The following is a 22,509-nucleotide window of genomic DNA, read 5'->3' on the forward strand; positions in this document are numbered from 1 at the left end:
CCTCCTTGCAGATAGCTGGTCATTTGCATTCTTTTAGCAAGTTATTGATGCCACCTGGAGGCTTAGTATATATGAGTCATCAGGGTAGACGATAAGCCTCCCGGTGGTATCAACAACTCTCTAAAACAGACATGTCAAACACAAGGCCCGGGGGCCATATCCGGCCCACGAAGTGGTTTCATGTGGCCCCCAAAGCCATCATGGAAACACTGAGGGAACGGTCCCCGCTGCCTTGGCCCTGGCCCAGAGACCCTCCTTCTGCCAGAGACCCCCAGATCTGTCCCACTCCTGCCCAGGCCCCCATAGGCACCCTTGATGCCAATGATGTAGAGCTGGCCATGCCCACCCAGTAGGCCATATGCACTCCTGCTGCGCCCACCCAGTAGGCCGCACCCACCCTGGCCATATCCACCCGGCCCCCCCAAGGGCAACCACAATGCTGATGTGGCCCTCAATGAAATTGAGTTTGACACCCCTGCTCTAAAAGAAGGCAAATGACCAGCTGTCTGCAAGGAGTATAAATCTTTCCATTCCCCGCCATCCCGTCAGAGCTGAAGAAGCTTCTTGGATAAGAAGTGAAACATCTTCAAACAAAAACAAAAAAGTCCAGCTGCCTCTTGAAAAGGCACCTCTGAGGACACCGACAAACCTCCAAGTGGCCTCAACGACTCTCTAAAAGGATGCAAATGACCAGTGGTCTGGCAGGAATTCAAATCCTTCCATTCCCCCACCATCCGGTCAGAGCTGAAGAAGCTTCTTGGATGAGAAGCGAAACGTCTTCAAAGAGAAAAAAGGAAGTCCAGTTGCCTCGTGAAAAAAAGGCACCTTTGGGATAACCATGACCTGAATGACTGAGAATCTCCATGGACATCCCCATGTCCTGCAATCAAGGGCAACCATTGCTCCTAGCATCCTGTGTCATAGGATTTGCTATTTATCACCTTCCCAGCTTCTGACAAACAAAGTCAATTGGGAAGCCATCAGCAAGTTGCAGTCACGTGATGTCTCACTTGACAGTCACTCACTTGACAGTCACTCATGCGCTCGTGACCTCTCGTCTAGACTACTGTAATGCTCTCTACATGGGGCTGCCCTTGAGGTCCACCCAGAGACTCCAACTTGTGCAGAATGCAGCCGCGCAAGTTGTCTTGGGAGCTTCCCGATACTCCCATGTTACACCTTTGCTCTGCGAGCTACATTGGCTACCGGTTGCTCTCCGGGTGAGGTTCAAGGTGTTAGTTATGACTTACAAAGCCCTTCATGGCATGGGTCCGGATTACCTACGGCAACACCTGCAGCCGGCATCAACTTCCCTCCGTCCAGTGCGCTCCCACAGAGAGGGCCTCCTCAGGGTGCCGCTGATCAAAGAATGCCGATTGGTGACCCCCAGGGGGAGAGCGTTCTCTGTGGGCGCGCCAGACCTTTGGAACCGCTTACCGGTTGAGCTCCGGATGGCCCCCGACCTTCGCTCCTTCCGGCGCGATCTCAAAACATTCTTTTTTGAACAAGCTGGCCTGGTCTGACGGGATGGGGTTGGGTTTTTAAAACTAGTTTTAATTTTAATATGGATTGATCTTATGGGCATGATGTTTAATGGCTTTTTAATTTTTGTATTCGATTTTTATTGTGTATTGCCCTGTCCACCGCCCTGAGTCCTTCGGGAGAAGGGCGGTATAGAAATCAAATTATTAAATTAAATTAAATTAAATAACAACAGGAAACTCAGTTAAAACAACCATGAGAAATGCGTCGTAAAATTCGGTGCGGTCATGTGGTGACTCACTTATCAACCAGGCCTCTTGACAATGAATTTTCCAGTCCTTATTTTAGTTGCAAATCAAGGTCTACCTGTAATGTTAATTTCCACCACCACCACCCATCTTTCGATTGGAGGGATGGTTCATTGTCTTTTGAATAAACTGCAGAAAGCTTTTTTAAGATATGCTTTTATATAGTATAAAGTTGAAGTTTCCTTGAAGTTAAGATCCATTTCGGATAGCCTCGTGAATATGCGTGTGGTTTCCATGGGAACAATGCAGGAATTTTTGCTATCGCTTTCAGCTAGAAAGTCTTTGTATGTCCCAGTCTGGCACAGATATCTCAGATTTTCTGGTGGTGGCTTGCTATCTTTTTCTCCAGTCAGCCAAGATCAGCCCCGACCTGGTTTATAACTGAAATTCAGCTCTGAGATCCTGGGATCCAAAACCAGGAGAAGATTCTGGAATCTGGAATGAGGGAAAATGTGACAAGCGGACAGCTCTGTTTGCCAGCATTTCCTGGCACCAAGAGAAGGATTCTGAACCTTTGAAGAGAACAGGGCTTTTTTTTAAAATAACAGCCACGGGCATCCATTCATTTCTCATTAACCTAACAAGCTGCTTTCATGTATAAACACAGTTGGGGAAATTCTGCATTCCGCCACTGAAGTAAGGACCCTGCTTTAGCACTTGCTGAAAACAACTCCGTGCCCTCCTTTTTCTGGAGATTAACCACGTCTTCAGAAATCAGAAGGACAGTCCTAATTTGCGGGGTGCCAGCTCCCCAAAATTGTCAGCAGGTGGCATGACGTTCTAGCTTTCACCCCCATGATTCCCTCGGTGTCTTGAGAATAAGCTCTTTCTGTTCCTAGCAAGCAGAAGGGCCAAGCCAGATGTCCGTGTGCTACATTCCTTCCATTATGGCAGTGTCCCAGAAGAAGACTTAAGCCTTTCCATGCTTTACAAAAGTCCTCACCAGAATAAAACAGCAGAATCCAGATATGGTGGGATGAGCTTCACTTAACCGTTACGTAGGATATTCCTTTTTTAAAAAAAAAATGCTGCATTCTCTGAGTTGTTCATTGTTTTTTACTTGTCTGAAATTCACCAACTTGCCCAGGAAAGTACAGGTATATACATCTCTTTCTTCTTGAGATGCTCAAGATTATTTATTTCTATATAGTTTACACTGAGATATAGATACCAAAGCAACTGGGACATTTAAAGCTAGCGTTCTGAGTTAAACAAGAAGATATTTGCCTCCAAAAACTTTTGAGCGACTTAATATAAGGCATCAGGAGCTTGGGAGCAAGGAAAGGCCTCCATTTATAGATTTTTAAGGTTTATTTTATTATTATTTTTTAATATATTCGTACGAAGGAATGAGGCCTTGGGGTAAGGTGGGAGTGGAATGAGTCACTGGAGTCGGTATGAAGGAATGAAAGAAAGCTAAACGGGAAATTAAAAGAAAGTTTTCCTTTAAACATAAAACAGAAGGAAGAATAGAGAAAGACTAGGTTCCAAAATTTATTATTAAAAGCTAGAGCACGCAGTCCAGGATTAGTTTGCAAATTCTCTGTCTTTTGGAGCTTATGAAGTCCTGAAAGCTGCGGGCTGATGTTTGAGCACAGCTTTCTGCTTACGACTGAATTTGCCACACGATCTCTACTTCATTTCACCAGGGGGGGAAAAATCAGTCATTTTCATAAAACATGGGTCCACTTAACCAGCGGCCAAAGGGAGCCTCCATGTTCAGGGGCTATGTTATACCCAACTTCCAGCAGGTAATGGAAGAGAGTTAGTCCTTTCAAGGTAGATCAAATTAGGAAACCAGAGATAGGTTAAGGTAAAGGTAAAGGTTCCCCCGCACATGCGTGCTAGTTGTTTCCAACTCTAGGGGCCGGTGCTCATCTCTGTTTCAAAGCTCTTTGTCCGAGGACGTCTTCGTGGTCATGTGGCTGGCATGACTAGACGCCAAAGGCGCACAGAACGCTGTTACCTTCCCACCGTAGTGGTCCCTATTTTTCTACTTGCATTTTTACGTGCTTTCGAACTGCTAGGTTGGCAGAAGCTGGGACGAGTAACAGGCACTCAACTCTGTTACGCGGCACTTGGGATTCGACCCGCCAAACTGCCAACCTTCTGATCGACAAGCTCAGCGTCCTAACCCACTGAGCCACCACGTCCCTTTGGAAACCAGAGATATTAATGCTAATATTATTTTTATCTTCATGAGAACTAGAGAAAATCAAGTCAGAGGTGCTTTCTCAGTTCGAGGCCCGAGTCAGATTTCTTTTATCTCTTGTCTTTTGTTATATTTCTTCCTACTGTTCCTTGAGGTTATTCCTCTTGCCCATTACATTAGGCCTCCTCTTTGGATACAGGTAATCCTCAACTTACAATCATAACTGAGCTCATTTTTTTTTGCTAAGTTAAGACAGAGTGAGCGCCTGTTACTCGTCCCAGCGTCTGCCAACCTAGCAGTTCGAAAGCACGTAAAAATGCAAGTAGAAAAATAGGGACCACTCCGGTGGGAAGGTAACAGCGTTCTGTGCGCCTTTGGCGTCTAGTCATGCCGGCCACATGACCACGGAGACGTCCTCGGACAAGCGCTGGCTCTTTGGCTTTGAAACAGAGATGAGCACCGGCCCCTAGAGTTGGAAACGACTAGCACGCATGTGTGGGGGAACCTTTACCTTTACCTTTTAAGACATTTGTTAAGTGGGTTTTGCCCTTTCTGGCCACAATGGTTAAGTAAATCCCTGCAGCTGTTAAATTAGTAACATGGTTGTTAATGAATTGGGCATCCCCATTGACTTTGCTTGTCAGACGGTCGCAAAAGGGGACCAGGTGACCCACGGGACACAGCAACCGTCATAAATATAAATCAGTTGCGCAGATTCTCAATATTGACCACATGACCATGGGGATACTGCAAGTGTGAAAAACGTCATAAGTCACTTTTTTCAGTGCCACTGTAACTTTGAATGGTCACTAAACAAGCTGTTGTAAGTTGAGGACTACCTGTGCTACCTCATTCTGTCAGGGCAGGGGTAGGCAACCTCGGGTCTTTTATGACTCATGGACTTCAACTCCCAGAATTCCTGAGTCAGCATAGCTGACTCAGGAATTCTGGGAGTTGAAGTCCATGAGTCATAAAAGACCCGAGGTTGCCTACCCCTGTCTCAGAGCAGCATTAACTGCTGAAATTAGTGAAGGTTAGCAGCAAAACTACTTGCAGATAGCCAAAAGAAACTAAAACAAGGATTCTTGCCATTTGTTTGACTCTAAAGACAGAGGATTACCCAATATCTCAGGTCTACTCCAGCATCAGACTTCGAAAGCAGGCTAAGCCGAGTTAAGATTATCTGAGGCTGCTCAGGTGTGAGGGAGAACGTCCTGAGAAATATTGCAATCTGCAGAAATGAAAATGAGGATTATTAAGTGCCAAATTTCTCATTTACAGCAGCTCCGGCCCCCGCCCCACCATCGGTGTCCACACATACCTATATTCCAAGCCAAGCTGAGCCTGCAAGCCGTCCCCCCTGGGTGACGGACGACTCCTTCTCCCAAAAGTTTGCTCCTGGGAAGACAACAACCACCCTCACCAAACAGGTTCTTCCAAAGGGTGCCCCAGTGCCTCCGTCTTCTGCCCCGCCTCCCTCGATTCCTGCGTCCGTCCAGGCTCCTGCTATCGCCCGGGGAACAATCCAACGAGCAGAACGCTGCCCCGCCAGTAGCCGAGCTCCGCTCTGTGGACATTGTAACAGCATCATCAGGTACGCCCATTGCATTATTCAGTGGGAAGGATTCCCAGTGGTGTGCAGTTACATTTATGCCGGAGACCAAAGATGGTGGACCATCTGTAGGAGAGAAGCAGGCAGAGCTGGTGGGGGCGGAGTTAAAGGTACCATCAGTTTAGACTTTAGAGTCCTCACGTTGCCATGAGAGATCCAAGTCCAGCCCCCTTGAATTCCATTGGCCCTTATCTAGTGCAATTTAGTGGTGACCATTAGTTATCTAGAATCTTGTGTATAGGCTTGAGCAATAAATCTTTCTGGGCTGCATCTTAACCTATGATCCTGGTTTTTCTTTTTTTGACCTGACATTAGCTTCCCTAAAGGAAAGCTTATCTTTTGTGTACAGTGTCTACCTGTACACATTCAGCTCTTGGAAAGCACAAACTCTGTTCAGGTCACATTCTCAATTTGTGGTGGACGCTGAAGATGGCTAACATTTTCCCCCAATCTGATCACTGCTAAGATCCATCATCTCCAAATAGTAGGGCTAATGACGTCCAACACAGCTGATGGGATCCAGTTTGGAGAAACCAAAATGTTTACTAGGGGTCATACAGTTCTCTGTCATACATTCTCTTTAAGGTTGGAGGAAATGAATGAGTTAAGGGGTTCCTAGAAGAATGGAAGTTATTAGGATGATCTACATCTTGAGGCTGGGCTGTATGTAATCCCCCAAAACAATGTTCTGTTCCTGCTGTAAATAGAACATTATCAGATTTTATGTTTTAAATCAGCAAAGACTCCTGTATTTGATTATTGATTTTTTTAAAAAAAGCAAGTTTTATTAGTGAAACAAAAAAGACCACATCAATGTTAGTACAATAAAGAAACTATATAGTGATCGAAAGAAATAAATCATAAAGGAAAAAAAAGTAAGGAAAAATGAAAAGAGGATCTATACGACATTAAAATAAAGTTAATTCAATTGTTAAAACTTATTACATCTAGACCATATAAACACATATGGCTCCATCTTCTCAATTCTGATGATCAACTAAACTTCATCGTAATTGTTAGCATCTGGTCTCTTCTCTTCTCTTCTCTTCTCTTCTCTTCTCTTCTCTTCTCTTCTCTTCTCTTCTCTTCTCTTCTCTTCTCCTCTCCTCTCCTCTCCTCTCCTCTCCTCTCCTCTCCTCTTCTCTTCCCTTCCCTTCTTGCCTCCCCTCCTCTCCCTCCCTTCCCCCTCCTCCCCTCCCCTCCTCTCCTTTCTCCCTCTCTCCTGTGCTCTCCTCTCCTCTCCTTTCTCCCTCCTCTCTCTCCTGTGCATCCTCCTCTCCTTTCTGCTTCTCTCCTGTGCTCTCCTCTCCTCTCCTCTCCTCTCCTCTCCTCTCCTCTCCTTTCTCCCTTTCTCCTGTGCATCCTCCTCTCCTCTCCTCTCCTCTCCTTGCCTCTCCTTTCTCCCTCTCTCCTGTGCATCCTCCTCTCTTCCTTTCTGCTTCTCTCCTGTGCTCTCCTCCTCTCCTCTCCTCTCCTTTCTCTCCTGTGCTCTCCTCCTCTCCTCTCCTCTCCTTTCTCCCTTTCTCCTGTGCATCCTCCTCTCCTCTCCTCTCCTTCCTCTCTCCTGTGCATCCTCCTCTCCTCTCCTCTCCTTTCTCCCTCTCTACTGCGCATCCTCCTCTCCTCTCCTTTCTGCTTCTCTCCTGTGCTCTCCTCCTCTCCTCTCCTCTCCTCTCCTCTCCTTTCTCCCTTTCTCCTGTGCATCCTCCTCTCCTCTCCTTTCTGCTTCTCTCCTGTGCTCTCCTCTCCTCTCCTCTCCTCTCCTCTCCTTTCTCCCTTTCTCCTGTGCATCCTCCTCTCCTCTCCTTTCTGCTTCTCTCCTGTGCTCTCCTCCTCTCCTCTCCTCTCCTCTCCTTTCTCTCCTGTGCTCACCTCCTCTCCTCTCCTCTCCTTTCTCCCTCTCTCCTGTGCATCCTCCTCTCCTCTCCTCTCCTCTCCTTTCTCCCTCTCTCCTGTGCATTCTCCTCTCCTCTCCCCTCTCCTCGCCTCTCCTTTCTCCCTCTCTCCTGTGCTCTCCTCTCCTCTCCTCTCCTCTTGTCTCTTCTCTTATTCCTTGACATAGACTTAAAACCAAGATGTTTTCCCCCAAGCTCCCTTCCCATAGAGTTCTTTTTAGCAAGATTTGTTGAGAAGAAATGGATGGAATTCCAAGAATTCCAGCAGCTGAACTATTTCCTGCTTACAACCAATGTACTCCCATGGGCAAAAAGGAAAAGTCTTTCTGAATCTCTTCCCAACAAGCGTCCTGAGATGGTGAGGAGGTGGATGTTTTCATCACCACCTGGCTGTCTGCAGAACCATCTCCTGGATCTGTATCAGTCTGGGAACCAACCCCCACAGGCAACCTCTTTTGCAACCAACATGGCTGCCTATTGGTCACCCAGGAGAAGCATGCCACAGTTTGCACCCGAAAAAAAAGGATGTTTCAGAACAGATCAGGTGACACCTCTGGGATACTCCTTAAGGCAGTAACGTTTCCTGGAATCAAACATTTTGCAGCACATTTGCAACACAAGCCAAAGAACAGACGTGTTTGGCTCCAGGCAAAGAATAAGAGTCCTGATATAGGAGTGTCTGCTTCCCCCCCCCCCCGCCTTCTTTGAGGCCGATAAATATTCAAGGATATCTGTCTGCTTAAGTCCTAATGAAATCAATGACTCATTAAAATATACATTGGGAAGGACCTTTGTCTCTTTGTGGTGTAAATTCTCCAGGTTTGCTCAGCCTGATAGATTGTAGCCTCTTCAATGGAACTTGGATCTAACTTTCAAGCTCAGCACAACAGTGTGCAGATACCGTACAATCACTAATCTAAAAGGCGTCTCTGCAAGGAGCTGTAGTTCACGATAATGTTTTTCTCTGAACCAAGATTGCTGTGACATTTTCGAGGAGCAAATTCATCACAGCAGAAGCCTGCATGGCTTAGACACCGGTGACAAAAGACATGAGATCTGTATTCAGGGGACAATTGTAAACGGGGACAGCTATACTAAAATAGAGACAGAATATCTGTCTACGTAAAATAAACCCAGTGGGTACTTCCAGAGATGGCTTTTCTCATGCAGTGCCTCCGCCTTATTAATTTTATAGAGGAATGATTTGATATTGTCTTCTTCTTTTTTTTACTCCATAATTTCTCCCCCGAAGATGGTAGAGGACAGGAAGTCCTGGAGGAACATTGTCCATGGGGTCATGATGGGTCGGACACGACTTCGCAACTAACAACATTTTTCCCCACTATATTATCAGGGTTGGTTTTTTTCCCCTGAAAAAAATAAAATCTGTTAAGGAGTGGTTGTGATTGGTGGTGCTGGAACCCTCCTTCTGAAATCCTGCAGAGGCCATTCAGAATGATAATGATTGATGAAATCTCATTGTCTCGGGTTCAATTCAAGGCTACTGCTAAGCTTGTAAGCCGCCCTGAGTCTTCGGAGAAGGGCAGGATATAAATGGAATTAAAATAAATAAAATAAATAAATAAATTTGGTTGACCCTCTCTCTACACCCTTCCCCCTAGTTTTCACCCCAAATGCAGACTGAATTGCTTCTGCCCTATGCCAGATGGAAAGAATCATGACCATCCACTAGGTTGCAGCACGGAAGATTTATTCAAGCCTATACATAAGCATCTAGTCAACTAAAGTTCAACACTAAATTGGTGCATAATAATAATAATAATAACAACAACAACAATAATAATAATCGCTCAGTTTCGATGGCCAGGTTGCGATATTTCATAACTTTTTTTCCAGTTCTTTTTCTTTGACTCTGACAACACCTGATTGATATTGCTGCACCAGGGGATGCCAGAGTCGAAGGGAAAAAAACTGGAAAAAATTAAGAAATACCACGACCAGGCCATCGAAACTGCACGATTATGGATGAAACGTGTAACAGTGATACCCATTGTCATCGGGGCACTGGGAACTATGTCCACAAACTTTGCAAAATACACCAAGAAACTGCAGCTTCCTGTAATAACTTAAACTGCCCCGGGACTTCAGAATTCAAACAGACAAGCACCTGCAACATAAGACTCCGGACTTAACAATTGTCAATAAGAAAGACAAAAAAGTCTGGATAGTGGACGTGGCAGTGCCTGGAGACAGCAGAATAGATGAGAAAGAACCGGAGAAGATAACAAAATACAAAGAGCTACAAACAGAAATAGAAAGACTGTGGCAAAGGCAAGCAAGGGTAGTACCAATAGTAATAGGCACCTTGGGTGCAATCCCAAAACAAGTGGAGCACCACTTGGACACCATCATCGGCATTGACAAATTCAACATTAGTCAATGGCAAAAGGCCATTGCTAGGAACTGCTTCCATCCTGCGACTCAGGTCCTTGGAAAGGACTCCATAGGTAGACAAAAATGGCAAATGCAGTCTGAACATCTGGCTGACCACAATGAATAATAATAATAATAATAATAATAATAATAATAATAATAATAATAATATTTTTTTATTTATTTTTATTTATTTTAATCCCATTTATATCCCGCCCTTCTCCGAAGACTCAGGGCGGCTTACAATTTAAGCACAAATCAATGTGCTTAGCAATAGCCTTCATTCTATGTATATGCCTGCTTATTAGGGCTTTCCCCCCCCCCAAGCGGCATTATTACAAAGTCAGCTTAATTGCCCCCAACAATCTGGGTCCTCATTTTACCTACCTCAGAAGGATGGAAGGCTGAGTCAACCTTGAGCCTGGTGGGACTCGAACCTGCACTAATTGCAGGCAGCTGGTGTTACTTAAGGAGGCATTAGCCCACTGCTCCACCAAGGCTAATAATAATAATAATAATAATAATAATAATAATAATAATAATAATAATAATAATAATAATAATAATAATAATAATAATAATTTGGAAAAAATTCAGAGAAGAGCATCTAAGATGATCAAAAGCCTGGAAACTAAAACATATGAAAAACAGCTGCAGGACTTGGGCTTGGCTAGTCTAAAGAAAAGAAGAAATAGGGGAGACATGATAGCAGTGTTCCAGCATTTGAGGGGCTGCCACAAAGAAGAGGGAGTCAAATTATTCTCCAAAGCACCAGAGGGCAGGACAAGAAACAAGGTCTGGAAACTGATCAAAGAGAGAAGCAAGCTGGTATTAAGGAGAAACTTCCTGACAGTGAGGACAATTAACCAGCTTGCCTCCAGAAATCGTGGGTGCTCCATCACTGGAGATTTTCAAGAGAAGACTGGACATTCAATTGTCTGAGACAGTATAGGTTCTCCTGCTTGAGCAGAGGGCTGGACTAGAAGACCTCCAAGGTCCCTTCCAGCTCTATTCTATTCTTATTCTATTCACAGTGTTGGAGCATTCACAACTTCTGGAGGCAGGTTGTTCCACTGATTAATTGTTTTACGTGTCAGGAAATGTTTCCTTAGTTCAAGATTGCTTCTCTCTTGATCAGTTTCCATCTGTTGCTTCTTGTCCTGCCTTCAGGTGCTTTGGAGAACAGGTTGACCCCCTCTTCTTTGTGGCAGCCCCCGAGATATTGGAAGACTGCTATCATGTCCCCCCTCGCCCTTCTCTTCATTAAACTAGACATACCCAATTCCAGCAACCTTTATATGTTTTAGCCTCCAGTCCCCCGATCATCTTTGTTGCTCTTCTCTACACTCTTTCTAGAGTCTCAACATCTTTTTTACATCATCATAAGAGTCAATGGAATTCGAGAGGGTTTGGATTTGGATGTTTGTGGGAATGTAATGACTCTGAGCCGATGAGGCACTCAACTCTGTCTCCCCAGCTCTGCCTGCTCTTCCCTTACACAAAGTAGCATAAATGAAATGGCGTTTTATACTTTGGGCCACGGAATCTATCTCAAAAAGCTTTGAACTGGTCAGTCTTTGTGGAGGTTTTTCTGGGTTTTATGAGACTAATTCCTAGGAGTCGTTGGGACAGACCCATGTGAGCAAGGGATAGAAAAGCCAGGGATAAATGTAAGGATGCAGTGTGGCTCAGTGGGTTAGGACGCTGAGCTTGTCGATCAGAAGGTCGGTAGTTTGGCGGGTTGAATCCCGAGTGCCGCGTAACAGAGTGAGCGCCTGTTACTCGTCCCAGCTTCTGCCAACCTAGCAGTTCGAAAGCACGTAAAAATGCAAGTAGAAAAATAGGGACCACTCCAGTGGGAAGGTAATAGCGTTCCGTATGCCTTTGGCGTCTAGTCATGCCGGCCACGTGACCACGGAGACGTCCTCGGACAAGCGCTGGCTCTTCGGCTTTGAAACGGAGATGAGCACCGGCCCCTAGAGTTGGAAACAACTAGCTCACATGTGCGGGGGAACCTTTACCTTTACCTAGAAGAGCAATATCTCTTTGAAATGTGTTTGATTCCTTCTTACAGAGGACCCTTCTTAGTAGCCATGGGTCGGTCCTGGCACCCTGAGGAATTCAACTGTGCTTATTGCAAGACCTCCTTGGCTGATGTGGGTTTTGTGGAGGAACAGAACAGCGTCTACTGTGAGCACTGCTATGAACAGTTCTTTGCCCCGACCTGTGCCAGATGCCATACCAAGATCATGGGGGTAAGTCCACAAGCAAACATGGAGCAATCCTGGCCAAATCAGGTCTAGGAGGAGAGCCAAGCTGCCAGATGTGGGCTGCAAGAATTGGAATGACTTTCAGGGAGTAGTGAAGAGATAAAGAGAACTCTAGCGCTCTGCTATTGCGCAATGGACACCTACCCTTTTGAAGCCCAGATCTGGTGATTCTCCAGTTGTAAAATTTCACTTACGGTGGGCACCAGAAGGTCTCTGAAAGTCTCGTCACCTCCATCAGTCCATGAACATGGGCCAGACCTGTTAGGAAAGGCAGAAGAATAGACTGTGGCTTAGAAAGGGACGCAGTGGCTCAGTGGGTTAGGACGCTGAGCTTGTCGATCAGAAGGTCGGCAGTTTGGCGGGTCAAATCCCGAGTGCCACGTAACAGAGTGAGCGCCTGTTACTCGTCCCAGCTTCTGCCAACCTAGCAGTTCGAAAGCACGTAAAAATGCAAGTAGAAAAATAGGGACCACTACGGTGGGAAGGTAACAGTGTTCCGTGCGCCTTTGGCGTCTAGTCATGCCGGCCACATGACCACGCAGACGTCCTCGGACAAGCGCTGGCTCTTCGGGTTTGAAACGGAGATGAGCTCTGGCCCCTAGAGTCGGAATCGACTAGCACACATGTGTGAGGGAAACTTTACCTTTTTTAGAAATGGAAAAAATAATCTGCTGCTCCTCAATTGAGCTTCACAGCAGATCTTGGCTTCCATCTGCTGTGAGATGCTGAGCACAGACTGTCCCTTTTCCTTTATCGACCTTCCCATAAACTAAGCAGGATGACCTGCAGATTTAACCTAAACTGATTATCTAGGTTGCTATGCAAACACTCATTTTGAGTTAATTAGACTTACTAACGGTGACTCACCAGTGATACATCAGGAATGTCAGGTTAAATTAGGTAACACTTTGGAAACTAGGGATTTCAAAAATGTAGAGAGAAGGGACCTCATAAACAAATTGCTCAATAGGTAACTAGAGGTGGCCAGCAAAGTCCTGTTACACATAATTATCCCAGTTCTGATTTTTCCCTGGTCATTTGAATCAGCCTAGCAGTTCAAAAGCACGTAAAAATGCAAGTAGAAAAATAAGGACCACTCCGGTGGGAAGGTAACAGCGCTCCGTGCGCCTTTGGCGTCTAGTCATGCTGGCCACGTGACCACGGAGACGTCCTCGGACAAGCGCTGGTTCTTCGGGTTTGAAACGGAGATGAGCACCGGCCCCTAGAGTTGGAAACGACTAGCACGCATGTGCGGGGGAACCTTTACCTTTACCTTTACCTTACTTCAATGTGGTGTGTTTAGAATTAGATGACTTAAATCTCCACAATTGACATTTCTGTGTTTTAAGCAGACATGGAAATACCTAACAAAGTACTAGGTTTCCAGTTCAAATTTTCTCCCATGGGGATATCGGCCCCCGATATCCTTTAGATTAAGAACATCCAGCAGAAGCATACTCTTTAAAGTCACATCACCTTCCTCTTTCTCCTGATGCTTTCCTGAAGTGCTAGACTATACAGGCAGTCCTTCACTTACCACGTATGACCGTTTTTCACCCTTACGACCATTGCAGTGTTCCCACGATCGTGTGATCAAAATTTGAATGCTTGGCAACTGGCTCGTATTTATGACGGTTGCAGCATCCCGGGCTAAGGTGATTCACCTTTTGTGACCTTCTGACAAGCAAAGCTCCCCGATACTCCCATATTACACCCCTCCTGCGTGAGCTGCATTGGCTACCAGTTGCCCTCCGGGTGAGATTTAAGGTGTTGGTACTTACCTTTAAAGCCCTACATGGCTTAGGTCCGGGATACTTGCAGGACCATCTGCTGCCGGGAACAAATTCCCATCGTCCAGTACGCTCACACAGAGAAGGCCTCCTCAGGGTACCGTCAGCTAGGCAATGTCGGCTGGCGACCCCCAGGGGGAGGGCCTTCTCTGTGGGAGCACCAACCCTATGGAATCAGCTCCCCCCTGAGCTTCGGATAGCCCAAAACCTCCAATCCTTTCGCCGCGGCCTCAAAACACACCTGTTCCACCAAGCTGACCTAGACTGACAGGCATTTTAATTAATTTATATTTAGTATTTTTAATTCATTTTAAAATTCTCTAATTTTTTATTGCACTGATGTTCTCAATTTTCATTTTATCTTGATTTATGTACTTATTATATGTTTTATTGTGAGCCGCCCTGAGTCCTTCAGGAGATAGGGCGGGATATAAATCCCATCAATAAATAATAATAAATAAAGTCAACGGAGAAGTCAAATTCAATCGATCGATCAGAAGAGAGCTGGAAGGGACCTTGGAGGTCTTCTAGTCCAGCCTCCTGCTGAAGCAGGAGAACCTAGATCATCTCAGACAAGTGACTGTCTAGTCCAGGGTAGGGAGCCTTGGCTCTTTTAGGACTTGTGGGCTTCAATACCCAGAATTCCTGAACCAGCCATGCTGACTCCAGAATTCTGGGAGTTGTTTTTTTTTTAAATTCTATTTATATCCCACCCTTCTCCGAAGACTCAGGGCAGCTTACAAGCTTAGCAGTAGCCTTCATTCTATGTATATGCCTGCTTATTAGGGCTTTCGCCCCCCCCCCCCAGCGGCATTATTACAAAGTCAGCTTAATTGCCCCCAACAATCTGGGTCCTCATTTTACCTACCTCGGAAGGATGGAAGGCTGAGTCAACCTTGAGCCTGGTGGGATGCGAACCTGCACTAATTGCAGGCAGCTGGTGTTACTTAAGGAGTTGAAGTCCACAAGTGATAAAAGAGTCAAGGTTGCCTACCCCTGGTCTAGTCTCTTCTTAAAAACCTCCAGTGATGGAGCACCCACAACCTTTGAAGGCAACTTCTGTTCCACTGGTTAATTGTCCTCACCCTTAGGAACTTTCTCCTTAGTTCCAGGTTGCTTCTCTCCTTGGTTAGTTTCCCTCCGTTGCTTCTTGTCTTGCCTTGTTAACAAATGCAGTGATTCACTTAACAACCGTGGCAAGGAAGGTCATAAAGTGGACAAATCTCGCTTAGCAATTATCTCGCTTCACGACCAAAATGTTCGGCTCAGTTGTGGTTGTAAGACAAGGAACCACCTGAAATCTAAGTGAACCGCAGACAGCTCAGCTGCTTCACTGGGCATGATAAAAGTTGATGTCCACCACATCTGAAGAACATCTCGTGGTGCCCTACAACCGACTGGACAGGAATCCCACACGAGTTGCTGAGATATTATTTTTACTTGACACAAGGAAGTAATAGTTGATCACTTGAACGAGTTAGTTGGGATAAGAGCTGGCCTTCCCTGTGTTCCTTCCCCTCAAAAGGAGGACGTTTTTTGGCAAAATCACCCTCATCCCTTTCTCTTCCAGGAAGTGATGCATGCATTGAGGCAAACCTGGCACACCACTTGCTTCGTCTGCGCAGCCTGTCGGAAGCCGTTTGGAAACAGCCTCTTCCACATGGAGGATGGAGAACCCTACTGTGAGAAAGGTGCTGCAAGGTTCCTTGATCAGTTGATTGCCTTGGATCTTTCCAAAGAAAGCCCCCCCCGCTTGGAAGCCCCCCTCCTTTTTCTACCTTCATGCTTGCTTCTTGGAAAGTCTTTGCCAGACGGTCTTCATGTCCAGCCATGTTCTGTTAGGGATGACTCTGGTGCAAATCTGCATCATGCTTTCATCTCCTCCTCTTCTTCTTTTGCTCTTTCCCTTTCCCAATTTTTTGCAGGACTTTGGGCTTTTTTGGGGGGGGGTCCTCTTTGGTTTGCAGTGACTTTGAAAAGCAACTGCTGGTTTGAGTTCACCGGCCTAACATAGATACCGTATTTTCTGGCATATAAGACAACTTTTTAACCCATGAAAATCTTCTCAAAAGTCAAGGGTCGTCTTATACGCAGCGTGCTGAAACTTTAGGGACAGGGCTGGCTGGAAAACCTGGAGCGAATCTCCCATTTGGTCTGCGCAGGGAAAGCGGGACCAATTGGAGAAGAAGCCGCAGTCTGTGATTTTTTTACAGGCTGGGGTCTGGGCGTCTTTCCTTCTAAAGTTGAAGAGCAGCTGCAGTCTATCCCAACTTGAAAGGCAGGTGGGGAATGCAGCAGTCAGAGCAGCTGCTTAGCTCTAAGGACACATTTGACTCAGGAACTGGGCGGGCTGGCTGGAAAACCTGGAGCGGATCACCCATTTGGTCTGCGCAGGGAAAGCTTTAGAGTGAATTAGGAAAAGTTTAACCCACTTGCACTGTTTTATGTTTACATGTTTGATGACAAAAACAGCCTTATGTTTATAAGTGACAGTTTTCCTACTAAGTACCTGCATGTCATAAGCATTTGAATTAAAATTACCACATTAAAATCAAATCTGATGTTTTTTTAATTTTTATTTGGTGTGCGTTGGAAGAGGGGTAGTCTTATACAGTGAGTATAGCCCAAACCCTATAATTTAACAGGAAATGTAGGGGGTCGTCTTATACACCCAGTCGTCTTATACGCCGGAAAATACGGTACTTTCCAGGAGCACAATGTGAAGTAGAGGAAACTTTTGATTCCCAGAAACTATTTGATTGACGGTAGTATGCCACTCTCTTACTCCTGCAATTCCCCCCCCCCAACTTCTTCAGATTCAGTCCTGACATTTCATCCAAGGCTCAAACTTGTTTGAGTTTTATAAAATTTATTTTGGTTTTGTTTTTTTGCAAACAGCCAGATTGGCTTCCATCGGCTTGAGCATTCCTAAGGAGATAAAGAGATAAAAAGAAGAAGAAATAAGGATATTTGGATAAAAAAAATAGATCCTTCAGTTAAAAAATCAAAGTGTCCCAAATCCGGAGATTTTTTTAAAAAAAGGTCATTATTGCTCTAGCATCGCTAATATTTGGTGCAGAGGAAGAAGCTTATAACACATAATATTTGTTCTATAAATGGTTGCATTTGCAGCTTGGGCTCTGGCATTGCTTCATGTCAGAATGCCTCACTGATCATGTTTAGTCTTGCCCTCCTTCCCACGAATTCCCCATGCAACCTTATTTACTTTCATAGTTGCGAAATGCCCTTGTCATCTGTAAGACAGCAGGATTCGAAACTAGTTCTTCCTGCTCCTAGTCTAATGCTCCAAATATTGTGCCACACCAGGCAAGTCAACCCATTTCAAACACTGTCTTCACAAAGCTGAGGAGGAAGACAAGCCAAAAATAAACCCGCCATTTTGCATCGCCTCAAAGAAGGCATTACAAATCCACTGTTGTCTTTTTGTCCCAAAACTAAATGTGTGTGTCTATGACATCACCGGAAATCAAGAGAGGAGTTAATATATTTATCCTAGTACTCTTTGTGTTGTAAACCTGTTTTTCTCTCTCTCTCTCTCTCTCTCTTTGGTGTGCATTCTTCTAGACTATGTTACCTTGTTCAGTACCAAATGTCATGGATGCGACTTCCCCGTTGAAGCTGGAGACAAGTTCATCGAAGCCCTTGGTCACACCTGGCATGATACATGCTTCATTTGTGCTGTAGGTATCTTCCCAAGGCTGGTGGGTGGGTCACAACACCTAACACAAACATAGATACCCAAGAGAGGGTCCAGGGGCCCTCTAAGTGTGTTATACTAAAACAAACACCTTGTGTAGGTATGGCCAACCTGTTAGGGACAAGAGATCATATTAGATGTTCTTCAAACCATGAAGAAGGAACCATGTTCTGGTTCTTCTTGGAAGCTCGCAGGAGGTAGACCTGAATCATCTTCAGATCTCAGTTTGGTAGACCATTTTGGACTGACTGCATCGAAACCCAAATTCGTTTCGTGTGTTTAATGTCAACACCTTAAAGGATGTTCCTTGAGGCAAGTCTATTGTGTAGTGGGTCCGACGCAAGGAAGAGACGCCAGCCGGTGTGTGAGTTCAGCTCTTTATTGGACGGGGAAGCGAACTGGGGAATGAGGGCTACCTGGCCTCCTTAAATACCTAGCCAGGTAAGCGGACAGCCAATGGGGTTGGCCCTAGGTTTCCCGCCGAAACTGGGTTCCCGCCGAAAACTGTCCAGGCCAACGCCCCCTGGTGGCTGTTGCTATGCAGGTGCCTGCATACATAACAAAGTCAATCATTTCCTAAAGAAACTGTATGAAGGAATCTTATCGGCCTTGTGCACATCTCTCTCTCTTTCTCTCATTGCTTGAATCAGTAATGGGGGGGGGCTCAGCACATCTTATGCTAGATAGCTCTAACTTTGCTGATTCTGCAGAACAGACTGAAATGTAGGGCTCAGCGTCCCACCTGCTTTGACGCAATTCCACCTTCCTGTATATCTTTCGTTTGCAGGTCTGCCATGTCAATTTGGAAGGTCAGCCATTTTATTCGAAGAAAGATAAACCTCTGTGCAAGAAGCACGCCCACGCCATCAACGTCTAAAGCAAGATGCAGAAGGGAATAATGAAATAAAAAAAAAGTGTGAAGGTTGATTCAACAAATTACATATAGATGACCGTGGATTTTTGAGGATAGGGAAGGAGAAGGGGAGGTCACAAAATTATGGACACTTTGAATTATGCTTTTGTACGTGCAAATCTGTTTCTGGCACAAATATTCATAGCTTAACAGCCAACCTGGACTGCAAATGCTTGAGCAAAATGAACAAAATAAGGAGGCAGTTTCTATGTAAGCATATTGACTAGGATAGTCTCAGCCTAGGGCAGGGGTAGGCAACCTTGGCTCTTTTATGACTCGTGGACTTGAACTCCCAGAATTCCTGGCGCAGGAATTCTGGGAGTTGAAGTCCACGAGTCATAAAAGAGCCAAGGTTGCCTACCTCTGGCCTAGGAGAACCTGTTAGTGTTTTAAAAAAAATAAAATAGAATTCTTTCTTGGTATTAGAACACAGCTGAAAAGTGCCAAATTATGCAAAGTAACTTAGAGTCCATTGTGATGAGTCAGTTAAGTATTCCTCATCAAGCCAAGAGAAATATATTCCATTGTTATATGTTGTGACTCTTCTTCACATTACTTAGATGTGGCATAACTTTTAGGTTTAAAAAAAATTATAGGCTAGATAGAATTAGCTAAAAACATGCCAAGGACTGACCCGATCAAAGTTTGAATCCAAACACAACTAAAAAAAAACACAAACTTCTGGTATTTGTCCCTAATTACCAGCTTTTCTTGTATATAGGTGTGGTTTTTCTGGGTTTAAAAAAAATGTGCTTTTTCCAAGCTGGTAAACTTTGGGGATAATATCAGCCCCATCCTGAATCTTCTCATCAAGGACATAGTTGTGACAGTTGTGAATGGCTGTTCCTAAGCCTCATTCATAGATTGGCTACATCCCCCTGAGAGTAGAACTGTTAGAAAGTGATTTTCAAAGGACTCTGGATGTGCGTGTGGACCATGAGATTCTGATCGTTGGTAGGGGAGTTGGGCAAAATGTTGAGAAGGATTGCATGGAAGAGTGAAGAGTATCAGTTGTCCTTCATCTGCCATTGTGGAAGGAAGGAGAAAATGTCAAATTGTACGTTCACCGTGCCATTATCAAGCCAACTGACAAAGGGGGAAACACTCATGTAATGAATATCCCCAAGGATGAGGCCCTCCAATTTGGTTGAGATTACTCGCAGCTGCTAGTAGAAGCTGTAGTCTTTGGATATCTGGAAGTCTTTGCTTTCCATTTCTGACTCTTTGCCAACTGATGGACGACGATTTAGCCGGATAATCCATCACGAACACTTATTTTGAGTGCTTGAAAGCTCTTACTCGTAATATCAGTAATAGGGAAGGCGGTAATCTCTTTTTGTCGATGGTTAGGAAGAGCTACCTTATAATTGTAGCTGCAAAAAGATAAAGAGACCAATTTGGAGTGGGAAGGAGGGGATAGCCAGATTTTTTTTAAAAAAGAAAATCCTTGCTTTCAAGAAAGTGACATTTTGTCTGGTTAAAGCTGGTGCTATTCACCGGACAGACCTTGAATGAGAGACTTGCAATTCTTTAAAGACAGCATCTCTACAGCGTGGTTGTGTTTGCTGCTACAGGGAAAGGAAGGCTGCAAAACCTTGAGTAGTTTTCCTTTTTTCCTTCCTTCCTTCCTTCCTTCCTTCCTTTCTTTCTTTATTTATTTCTTTCTCTTTCTTTCTTTCTTTCTTTCTTTCTTTCTTTCTTTCTTTCTCTCTTTTTCTTTTCTTTCTTTCTTTTAAAAAAAAGGTTTTGAACAAATGCTATTTAGGATTTGTGCAAGTATTTACTTTTTGAAGCTTTTGTCCTCTTGTGATGGGCAGCGTGTATTTATTCTGGCTAGCATTTGGGTACTTGGATATTTAATCCTTTAGCATCAGGTAATTGTTTATATGGCGAAGCCACTGGCTTATATCTGCTCAGATAAGCATCCTAAATTTAGACACAGAAGAACTCGCATTCTGTCAACAGTGTTAAGCGCTCATTTGAAAGGACGACACTGTCATATAGAAGAAGCCGTTTAAACCCGTACAATATATTCCAGCATGGAAGCTTATTATTTCTTATTTAAAATAATGTACAATATTTATTATTCATTTGGGGGGGGAAACAAGAGAGAAGAAGAATGCATTTGATTTTTCATAATGTTTGCTGTTGCCTGGAATCCCCACCTCAACTCAGGCTAAAAGCTAAAATAAAGGCTTCTTCTCAAAATTCTAGGCTTTATTCCAAGATCCCTTTTGGATTCTGTGGAAGAACAAAATATGCTTTATCGATGAACTGGCATTAACTGGATTTTAAAATGCTTAACCAGAACTGAATCCAGTCCCACACTGCTTGTCTTTTGCAAAGAATGGAACACACCGTACAATATTTATTTTTCTGCATACAGTATACGATTTTTTTTTCAGTCCCTGCCTTGGATAGTTAAGCAAATCTGACCTCTTGTTTATACATATCTGTAGCACTTTAATTCTTGCTTATCTTGTCAGTATAACAAGGAAGGCACAAACATGTCGTTCAGAATTATTCCTAAAAGAATATGCAGCATTTCGGTCAAACTTTTTATTTTTCTTCTCTTTTTTTTTTTAACTCTTCCAAGCTAGTAACCTAGTGTAACATGCCAGCGATAGCATAGCTCCTTATAATCTGAGGAGTTAACAAAGTACAGAGATGGATTCTAATTCAAATTATCTTCAGCTGGTTAAGTCCACCAGTAACTCCAAGAGGCAATTCCATTTAAGGCGTCCGGCAGAAGGATAGTCAGACTGAGCTGTGGATGGTGAGCTTCGTGCACGAAAGTAGCACAACATTATTTATGGAAAACATCCATGCCTGGCATTAAGTCATAAAAGGGATCAGCTTTAGTTGAATACACCTTGTGGTGGGAACCTACTCATTGTGGTTATTCCGTTCTGACGTATTCACCAAACCGTAGTTAAAGAGCAACGGCACAGCACAGCATTGGATCCATCCATCAACGAATTTTAGGGACTGTTCTGATGCTGTAGATACGGTATGGTTATTATCTTCTCTGGGATAGGCCTGTTGCTAATATGTAGATCATTCAACCTACAAGAAGAGAAAGCAGATTGGGAACTGTATAATCCAGGGGTAGGCAACCTCGGCTCTTTTATGACTCGTGGACTTCAACTCCCAGAATTCCTGAGCCAGCTTGGCTGGCTCAGGAATTCTGGGAGTTGACGTCCACTAGTCATAAAAGAGCCGAGGTTGCCTACCCCTGGTATAACCACTCAACCCTCTTTAAGGGGCAACCACTTCAAAACAGTATTCTCTTAACTTGAAGAGTTTCTAAGCACCCTTCTGAAGAAAGGAACCCATGCTTTAAAGATCTTATGTGATATAGTTTCCCTGTCAGAATGTGAACCAAAAAAATAATAATTGCATTCTTATTCTTCAAATGAGAGGATTTGTTAGAGCAAATTAATTGCTCCAGATTAGGTCTCTAATTCCATTCAGGAAGGCTGTTGATATTTGACATTGGGCTGCTTAGTTAGTATATTTCCTTATGATCAAATTTTATTTGAGTAGAATCTCATACATCTATCCTTACTAACTTTTTTTTTAAAAAAAATATATAGAACAGGAGTTCTAGACAAATAGTAAATTCATTGTTTTACAACAGGAGAAACACTGGGGGGAGGGCTACATACCAACTTTATCTTTATGACAGCTATAGCAATTACCATTGTTTATGCTAAACTAAACTTGTTATCCTTTTTTACCACTTTTTTTTCAACCTTTCGCCTTTTTCTCCCTAAAACTGTACCTGTGAATGACCAAATAATAACATTTGCCTATTAACCTATTCAGAGGATCCGATAGATTATATCTGTGACATCCAACTCTAATGGTGATTAGATTTTTAATCACCTTAAGAAGAAAGCATATTCATGGAAATCAAGAGAGGTTTATTCTAACAGATCCACTGAAACACGATCCTACTTATTGTAGCTAATA

General features: G+C 44.1%; 1 protein-coding gene across 1 annotated transcript in view; it reads left to right on the top strand.

Annotated features, from left to right (window-relative positions):
• LOC310641670 (LIM domain-binding protein 3-like) overlaps positions 1 to 21,657 on the top strand; it is a gene marked incomplete at its 5' end in the record, with an annotated part of 40,432 nt that extends 18,775 nt beyond the window's left edge. Inside the window, 5 exons of the mRNA XM_083364908.1 lie at positions 5,224 to 5,536; positions 11,918 to 12,098; positions 15,474 to 15,594; positions 17,489 to 17,604; positions 18,409 to 21,657. Of these exons, the coding sequence (XP_083221034.1) occupies positions 5,224 to 5,536; positions 11,918 to 12,098; positions 15,474 to 15,594; positions 17,489 to 17,604; positions 18,409 to 18,498 (821 nt within the window). The 3' untranslated portion in view covers positions 18,499 to 21,657. The remainder of the gene's footprint in view (positions 1 to 5,223; positions 5,537 to 11,917; positions 12,099 to 15,473; positions 15,595 to 17,488; positions 17,605 to 18,408) is intronic.
• Between the last annotated feature and the right edge of the window lie 852 nt (positions 21,658 to 22,509).

Source organism: Vipera ursinii, assembly GCF_947247035.1.
Source record: "Vipera ursinii genome assembly, chromosome: 5".
Classification (NCBI taxonomy): Eukaryota; Metazoa; Chordata; class Lepidosauria; order Squamata; family Viperidae; genus Vipera; species Vipera ursinii.